Source organism: Syngnathus leptorhynchus, chromosome 1 (assembly GCF_054491065.1).
Source record: "Syngnathus leptorhynchus isolate UIUO chromosome 1, UIUO_Slep, whole genome shotgun sequence".
NCBI classification, from domain to species: domain Eukaryota; kingdom Metazoa; phylum Chordata; class Actinopteri; order Syngnathiformes; family Syngnathidae; genus Syngnathus; species Syngnathus leptorhynchus.
This window is the reverse complement of record NC_141195.1, coordinates 24,825,750-24,834,289: the sequence shown is the minus strand read 5'-3', so window position 1 is coordinate 24,834,289 and position 8,540 is coordinate 24,825,750. Positions and strand designations below refer to the sequence as shown.

Here is an 8,540-nt window from a genome sequence, read left to right as displayed (position 1 = left end):
TTTGGGGAACCAGCTCCAGTTGGCCGGGGCTAACGTCTGTTCCAACAACCTGTTTGAAGAACCCAGCCAAGAGTTCTCGTTTCCGCAGCCAACATTTGAATTTGTTTTGCACCTAAAGGAGAATTGATGATGATCTGGGCAACCTCGCTACTCTTCTATATCAACACGTCAGCAAATTCTTGCAACGTTAAGGTGGGTTGGGTTTTTGTGGGTCGTTTCCCTGCAGTGGCATTATAAAAGCAGTAGAACACCCAGCCATCATTCCCTGGCGGAGGACAAACAGGTTATCATGGCTGATTCGCTCTGAGCCAGGACTTCTTTTCAGCCCTGCAGTTTCAGGGCTCACATTTTGTTCAAAACATTCAACAAAAGTAGCTCCCCATTCCTTACAAAGACTTTGATTTTGAAGTTGATGAAAAAAAATCCACTTGAATGTGTTTACCATCAACAGTTCAATTAGGCAAAGGGGCAGAAAAAAGTACCATAACATTGAATTTGACATTTTATAAATTGATCAAGGTTGTAACAAAATCGATGCAGTGGAACCTGAATTCCACCCTGATTGTTTTCTAGATCTGAAATTGAAACCACACCTCTATGGACTAATTGATATTGACAGGTTTATAGTCCTCCATGCTTGCGTCATGACAGAATCCAAGTTAGCTTTCCAGTCCGGGCGCAAAACACATATAGACTCCCTCAACTCATTAATTAAATCGTGGCCTTTCCTCTGCTTCCGTCTAACGAATTTGAAAGAGAAATGCGTAACATTGGTGTTAGTTGACATAATGACCAGAGGTGGGCGCTGTAACATCAGGTGAAAACATCCGCAATGCTCACCTGGACCAGAAATTTCTCACCTTTATTGAATTAAAGGCTTGTTTTACCTTCTGTCAGCTTTTGAAAGTGAATTTCATTGTTCTGCCTGCCACTAAATATGGTCAGAAATAAATAACATAAATGCAAAAGGCATTCTATGCTATTTTAAACTATATTCTTAGTTCAGTACCTTGATGATCAAAAAGTTACAAGTTCCATAACAACGCAATCACCCAAATAAATCACATTTATATTGTGACTGCAAGCTAACAGCTATCAAAAACATCAGTTAGTTAGTTTGTCAATTAGTTAGTTACCAACATCAGTTGGTAATCAGTTTGATTTTGTAAAGAGATGCTACATGTTTGCTAAAGGTGAAGTTGCTAACCCTTTAGCAGGCAACAAACAACTGCTCCCACCAGCCACACATTTCTTGCTTTGTCTCCAAGCCACGTGTCAACACAATTCCGAGAGAGCGAGAAAAATAGATCGTCCAACACACACTAAAACAAAAGACACATTATCCATGTCCAAGACAATTTTCCTAGCTATCTCCAAGGTCGTCCGTCGAGCGCCTGATCCGACGCAGATGACAGTGAAAAGATGACAGCTCGGAATGGAACAATAACATTCAGCTTGACAAACATGTTGTTTAGTCCTGGCGGTGGGCCAGTGTCATCATCGTATGAAAGCTACAGTGCAGTGCAACTTCTTTGACCTAAAAAAAGCTGAATTACACTTAACCCAATGAGTATGAATGACATTGACACAAGGGAGCGTCTCACTTGCCAACGACTGTCATGTCACACGACTAATTTGGGATTCTGACTTTGTTGTTGTGTCCCCTGTGAGCAACTTCGGGGGGGAAAGGCAGCCGGCCGGGCAAGGAATCAAATGACAGTCAGTGCTGCTATGATTGGGGGGTTGGCTTCCCACAGTGGAAGGTCAAGGCACTTGTTTTGTTTTTTTTTTTTTTGCCTTTCTTTGCGTCCCGTCGAGCACACGGCCACGAGACACAATCAGTCAGTTGTCATCTGGTTTTTGTCAACACTACATTGGAAGGTAAGAAAGAGAAGAGCAGTAAACAAAACGTGCTGGAGCTGCTTTCTCGTGTTCATCATGGAGAGCAGTTGGTTGCTCAAGGCGCTTTGCGTTGTGTCGTTCATCAACGGTGAGTATTTCTCGAGAAAAGATTCATTCAAACTTGCTTATGTAACGTTGGACCACTCCTGTCTGTTTTTCCGTCACTCTGTCTTTCCATGTGTCTAAATGTTTGGAGGTTTTTGTGTAGGATCTCAAATCAAATAATAGAAATAATCCAAATAAAATCCATTCATGTTATAATATAAATAATATTTCGGGTGGTTGGTCAAGCAGCTGTTGGTCGATTGGTGACTTGAGAGAGACTGTTAGACACTTAGTGGTGCTTCAAGTCAGTCAAGTCCAACTGAGACAACCCAGTATTTAAATAGTACATGCTAAGCATTCTTTCAAAATATTTGCCGTGTCGAATGGACAAGTGGATTCATGTCTAAACTGTCGAGTCCGCCGGCGTGGAGGCAAAATCGGACTTCCCGAATTTGACCCGGAGTTAACCTTAGGAATAGCAGCAAAGGAAAAGTGTTGTTGATGTTCTTGATTTTGGACTTGCTAGCTTCAGAATGCGTCTTCACTTTAATAACCTGAATTTTCAACTTCATTTAAATCACCCCGCAGGGTCGGCAAACATCTCAAGATCACAAACCGGTTTAGGTCTTGCGGTTTGGGAATTCCACCAATCTAGAAAGGTTTGCGCAATGATCTTGTGTGAAGAAGGTGATGTTACGAGCGACCCGGTAACTGACAGATGACAAACAAGGAGGGGAAAACCAGAATGCAAACTTATGTGAGTTGTAGTCGTCGGCAAGGTAGACTCATCATCATTTCCCCTCCCACTTTGCCTCAGGTGCGTTTGGCTGCGACCGAGGACTCTATGAGAGAGTCATCGACGATTTCTGTCTGCTTAAATTCAAGTCGGACATGGGGGCAATAGAAAAAGCCATGTGGTGCAGCTGGCCGGACACCTCGCAGTGAGTCAAGAGGCCTTGCACGTGATTCTTGTGAGGTGTCAAATCTTTTTTTTTTTTTTGGGATTGTCAAATAATCTGGTCAAACTTGTGTCGACAGCATTCGGTAAAATGAGAATGTCGGCCACATGAGCCGAGAGCATTCTTTCTCTTGCCGTTGCTATCAGACATGGAATTGGAAAAATGTAATAAATGTAAAAAAATTAAATAAGTTGAAATAATTGCTATCTGACATGAAATAAAATTGTAAAAATTAAATTAGAATGAAATTAAAGTGAGAAAAATGTAATTAATTAATTAAAAAAAAAAAAAAAGTAAATGAATGAATGAAAAAGTCACCTCCCTGCCCCTTGACCTCCATTTTCCCATGCTACAGGATCTATGAGGAGCTGACTAACTGCACCTACCAGGTGGCCTTGAGGATGGACTGCTTCTGGCCCGATCAGATAGTCGACCGCTTCTTTGCGAGGATCCACAGAAACTACTTCCGTGACTGCCCGCCGAGCGGCCGGCTGATCCGCGACCCGCCGGCTAGTGTCCTTGCTCCATTCATTGGCGTGCCCATATTGGTCACCTTGCTCGTGACAGCCCTGGTGGTGTGGAGGAGTAAACACACAGAGGGCGTTCTATAGTTTTTTTTTTTTGTTTTTTTCCAACCAGGTACAATGTTCAGTTTGGAACTGTAAATCTTAAAGTGGCAGCTGTATCAGCTACACTCAAGTGTAAATGTGGTGGCATCATAACTCAACAAAATATGGCAGCGGGATGTTCACATGCTCGTCAAAAGCGGCCCAGTGACTGCCGGTTATAAATTACACAAAAAAAAGGATTGTTTTTCCAGATTCAAACATACCTTTAGTGAAGCTGATCTTAACTCATTCACTGCCAGCCAAATTCAAATGGATCTTTGACGTCAATAGCCGTCAATGGTAGTAAACGAGTTAATAATCGCTTTTTGTGTGGAAACACAAAGCAAAAGAAAACAGCCTCCATTTTCTGGCGTTCAGCTTTATTCAAAGGCATAAGGAGTCATTTTTTTGTGTGTGTAACTTGACAGATCCTTGGTTGCTAGTATTTCTATGACTATAATACAAAAGGATCAGGGTTTTCGTGCCAGCATGTAGAAATACTTGGTCTTCATGGTTAGCTCCGTGTCTGGCGAGGACACTTGCATGGCAGCCATCAGCCTGAAACCAAAGACGACGAGTTCAATTCAATATCGGTGGAGAGAAACAAAGCGTATGTCATCAACAAAGCAGCCATTTGGTGTCTGACTTGTTTCTGATGTCGTCAGAGAGTCGCTGGGCCTTGGCGGCGTCGTGGTTCTTCAGATTCTGGTAGTTAGTAAATGTCTCTATCAAACCAATAAAACTATTTACAGTCACCGTCCTGTAAATATTTTCACAGCCGTTCCTAGATGCACACAAAATGGAGAAGCAAAATTCAAAAGATGCAAATGTGATATTTATTTATTTATTTATTTATTTATTTATTTATATACAAATAGTTGGTACTCCTAGCTAGCTGCCTAGCCATAAAGTGGGAAATTAAATAATTAAACACAAGTATGTCTCGATAAATAATGAAAATGTGCTCGTGATCAAGCTGTTCTTATTTTACCCACCGACTGCTACAACACTCCTTGAGGTTCTTTGATTTAAAAAAACAAAAAAAACATCTATTCAGACATATTGGGACTATTTTGGATTGTGATAAAAATGTAATATTATAGAATGAATAGGACACTCACCACTCTTTTTCCGGGAAGGAGCAGGAGTCAAACATGTCAAAGTAAATTTGTGACGCACCGGAGCCCAGACAAGGATGATTAAAAGGAAGCAGAGCTGCATAAAACTAATCATGAAAAATCATTAAAAAACATGCAACATCACAAGTCACTAAAGCAGACCTACAAAACTACTGATCATGTGATTTTGAATGTGATGAGAAAGTGGAAATCAGGCGCCACGCCGTGGATGTGCTATCCGTAAAATGGAATCACATTCATAGTGTCACAAAACCTCCGTCAAGGTTGGCTGTGCATGTGGCAATAATTATTTATTATACTCGCCATGCCTTTATTTTTTGGTGCACGATCCCGTCATCTACTTCCATTTCTTCATAGTTAACAGCCAATCGGATGACCAATCGGAGCGACCAATCGTCACAAATCAAAACGCATAATGAGACCAAATTGTCATTATACTGCTTGTGTGATGATTGGCATATGTGTGGATTTTATTTCATCAAAACTTGAGCGTGGCTGGTGTTATAAACAATAATTTTTCAACCAGGTGTTTGTTTGTTATGGACTGTAAGCATCAGATGCATTCATTTGATTATGTAGTTAAAAAAATCTGGAAATGTATCAAGAGGTCTAAGAATACCAGATCCATATTACAATGACAGCAAAATAGCAGTTTGAAATTTTTTCCCTCAGGTATGTGCTGGCTCCGCCCATTTCCACACAAAATGTCCACCCAAGAAAATTGGAAGGGCCACTCAGAAATGACAATGCAAACAAAAAACATTTTGTTCCAGAACTAGAATTCAAAAATAGTTTTGGGTCAGAAGATAAAACCAAACCAAAAAATGTTCTTACCTCTTTACAGATGTCGTTAAGTGCACTAGTGGCATCTCCGTACTCCAGATCCTTTTCCATGAAGTTACCCAACACGGCCAGGCAGCCTTTGGTCTTCAGGACCCGCTCGGCCTCCTTCAGGAACCGAGGCCGATCAAACCAGTGGGCCGCCATCATGGCCGTTATCAGGTCGGCCCGGCCGGACTCAAAGGGCAGTTCTTCCGCGGGACTCTGCCTGGATGTCAGAGGCGGCCGTAAGGAGCAACGTGGAGGAGAGGGTGGAGAGATGTTAGAACAGGGCTGGGAAACAAAAAACAGAGCCTAACAGAATGCTGGAATTCTTGATGTAAACCATGGTCGTAAATTCTGGCCGTAGACGTGTTAAGACGCAGAAACTGGAATAAGAACCAAAAGAAATGGGCTTGCAGCAGGGGCCATATTTGCATTCGAAACAACTGCTTTTATCTCACCTGTACGAGACATTTGGGGAAGTGCTATTGGCCCGAGCCAGCTCCAGTTGAGCGGGGCTCACGTCTGTCCCGACAACCCGCTTGAAGTACGGAGCCAAGAGTACGGTTCCCTTCCCGTTTCCGCAGCCCACATCCACTGCCAAGTTAAACTTGTTTTGCCTCTAGAAGAGAATTCACAACATTCGCATTAACTATGAAAAAAAATCCTTTTTAAATTGGATTTTAAGATTTCCCCAAAATACCATTTGTTCTTGTTGATGTGAATGATTGCATCATCAAAACATACCTTTGGTCCCATAAAGTCCATAATCTTGTTGATGAATTCATAAGGGGTCACTCTGTACTGCAGGTAGGCCGCCACATGTGCGCTCTCCTCAAACAACCTAATGGCCATGACGTCCGGGCAGATGCAAGCGACTGACTGACTGATCATACTCGACTCTACTCCACGTCAGGTAAAGCTCAGGATAGGTCGTTTTCATTTTTTTCTCTTGGATTTTTTTTTTTTTTCCTGCCCCCTGCACTTTCATGATACAAACGATAGAGAGCAGCATTAGAACGTGCATTCTTTTCCTGCGCTTTGACATAGTTGTCCTCCTCGCGTGGCAAAAGTTCTATTCCTTACTCTGAACTATCTGCATGCCTGAATGAAAAGAAATGAAATGCTTGCAGAATTCAGTGTCAAGTGTCTATCCATTTTGGAAATTTCAAAAGGTGAGCGTGCACTGCAGCTGCTCTGTGAAATTCATGAATCCAGCTTTATTTTGGAGTTATGAGTTGCCTCAATCCCTAAACCCTTTCTTTATTTGAAGTGCAAATTTGAAGGAGAGAGAGAGAGAGAGGGAAGGTGTTTGGTTTTGACAATAGAAATGGATTCAAGGGGTTTACATTAAAGGCCACTTTAATTGAACCAATCAATCCTGATTCTGCTGCCATAAGATAACAGATGAATGGGATAGATCAAGTATGGAGGTCACGGATGGGGGCGGGGCGGGGAGATTTTTGGTGAACATTCACACCAAGCAAAGGCTGAATTTGAGCCCAATGGTTTGACTTCTTCTGCTAATTGGCTCAAAACACAACCAACATTTTTCACGGCGGTCTCACGCCGAAGATGTCCAGCTCCAGATATCTCCATATCCAAACCGCCCGCAGTGTTCTCCTTAATTCCGCCACCATCAGTTTGTCGGTGAACTCCGTGTCCGCCTGTCTTGCGCAATCAATAGTGACAGAAAACAAGCACGGTAGCAGTGACCTTTCCATTCTACCTGTTAGCGACGTGAGGTCGTTAAACTCGACTGTTTAATTAGCAGGAGGACGGCAATCAAGGAGGAGTCTCGGATCTCCGCGGGCACGGACATGGATCGATGGCCATCGGGGAGTCTTTAGGTGCTGCGGCAACACCGCTTTGCCGTGCTCGGAATGCAAAAGAAAAACACAATGAGGAGAGAAAACACAATGGGCTCATAAAAACGTCCGTACTGAAACATGAGTCTTTTGGAAAGCGCACTTAACTAGCGAGCTATATATGGGCGCTTCTCAGAAAGTGTGCTACAACTTGACACTCAAACGGTTACTGGGTTAACAAGTTTACCGCTTACAATATTGCAATATACACACACACACCTCGCAGGACTGGAATCATGGCAAGCTAAAGTGTCTTAGCACCTTGGCAACGCAGACATTTTAGCTTGCCTGCAAGCAATCACGCATCCAAACACCTGCTGAGCTACGAATGCAAGCAAGGAGCAAAAAAAAAAAAAGTCTGTTGCTCTATTTTTACAGCAAGAGAGCGAAAGAAGTGCATAATGCATGACGTGCCCAAGACTCGCTCGTCCACCGCAAGGCCAGGTTGGCTTTGCGAGGCGAAGACCTTATTAGTGTGTACGCAGGCTTAAGTCCGTTCCAGTTCCGGCTCGGTCTTGTTTGCCCAACGACTGGCTGGAAGCGTTTCCGAGCGAGACAGGTGATTAGACTGGTTTGGCTCAAAATAACTATTCATTTATTCTTCACACACACACACACAAAAGAGCCCAGAAGAATCCAGTTGCTCACCAGAATCCCAAATTCAAGGATAGCAAGAATATAAAAGAATCTCTCACACAAGAAAGTGAGATTTCAGAGCTAGATGTCGCTCAAAGCAGGAAGGAGATGGAAGCTTGATAGGGAATGCTACTCTGCAAGCCTTAGCGTGATTAAGCTTTAATTACAGAGGCCCACGGTGACACATTCCCTATAATTGTAACTATCCAAGCACTCGGCTGCGGTTTGCACAAAATCAAAAGCCCCTCCCTCCTTCCTCCACCTCACCATTGCTTGTTGATGTAAATGGCCTCTCGTTGATGAAACGGTGCCTCAGGCATTTTTTTTCCCAAATACCGCATGAATCTTGATGAGATAACGCAGGCGTTTGCAGGAGGTGTGTCGAAATGGGACATTCACTTCTCATGTTGGACTTTTTAATGAGGTTTGCGCTTTCTGTGTGATTGTCGGGGTACAGGACTTTTTGGGGGCTGGTTAAAATTCATAACAAAATATATGTTGATCTGTAGTGATGAAAAGAAATGGTTTTATTCTCTCATGGATTAAAAAACGATCACATCA

At 42.7% G+C, this 8,540-nt stretch overlaps 2 protein-coding genes across 2 annotated transcripts; one reads left to right on the top strand and one right to left on the bottom strand.

Moving 5' to 3' along the window:
• The first annotated feature begins 1,887 nt into the window (after positions 1 to 1,887).
• Positions 1,888 to 4,316, top strand: LOC147062987 (receptor activity-modifying protein 1-like). The gene is made up of 3 exons (XM_085913422.1): positions 1,888 to 1,990; positions 2,765 to 2,888; positions 3,262 to 4,316. The coding sequence occupies exons 1-3, from the start codon at positions 1,939 to 1,941 to the stop codon at positions 3,515 to 3,517; spliced, it is 432 nt and encodes a 143-aa protein (XP_085769548.1). The 5' UTR covers positions 1,888 to 1,938; the 3' UTR covers positions 3,518 to 4,316.
• LOC147062986 (uncharacterized) lies at positions 3,890 to 6,330 on the bottom strand. The gene is made up of 6 exons (XM_085913407.1): positions 6,223 to 6,330; positions 5,937 to 6,097; positions 5,488 to 5,701; positions 4,636 to 4,739; positions 4,161 to 4,298; positions 3,890 to 4,072 (listed from the first exon to the last, which is right to left on the bottom strand). The coding sequence occupies exons 1-6, from the start codon at positions 6,328 to 6,330 to the stop codon at positions 3,985 to 3,987; spliced, it is 813 nt and encodes a 270-aa protein (XP_085769533.1). The 3' UTR covers positions 3,890 to 3,984.
• Between the last annotated feature and the right edge of the window lie 2,210 nt (positions 6,331 to 8,540).

Bases quoted from the DNA above. Each gene is read 5' to 3' on its own strand.
- LOC147062987 (XM_085913422.1), top strand. From the start codon at position 1,939: ATGGAGAGCAGTTGGTTGCTCAAGGCGCTTTGCGTTGTGTCGTTCATC. The intron at 1,991-2,764 runs GTGAGTATTTCT...ACTTTGCCTCAG, and splicing joins CGTTGTGTCGTTCATCAACG to GTGCGTTTGGCTGCGACCGA. The intron at 2,889-3,261 runs GTGAGTCAAGAG...CCCATGCTACAG, and splicing joins AGCTGGCCGGACACCTCGCA to GATCTATGAGGAGCTGACTA.
- LOC147062986 (XM_085913407.1), bottom strand. From the start codon at position 6,330: ATGGCCATTAGGTTGTTTGAGGAGAGCGCACATGTGGCGGCCTACCTG. The intron at 6,098-6,222 runs GTATGTTTTGAT...ATTCTCTTCTAG, and splicing joins TGGACTTTATGGGACCAAAG to AGGCAAAACAAGTTTAACTT. The intron at 4,740-5,487 runs GTAAGAACATTT...TTTCATGATTAG, and splicing joins TTAACGACATCTGTAAAGAG to TTTTATGCAGCTCTGCTTCC.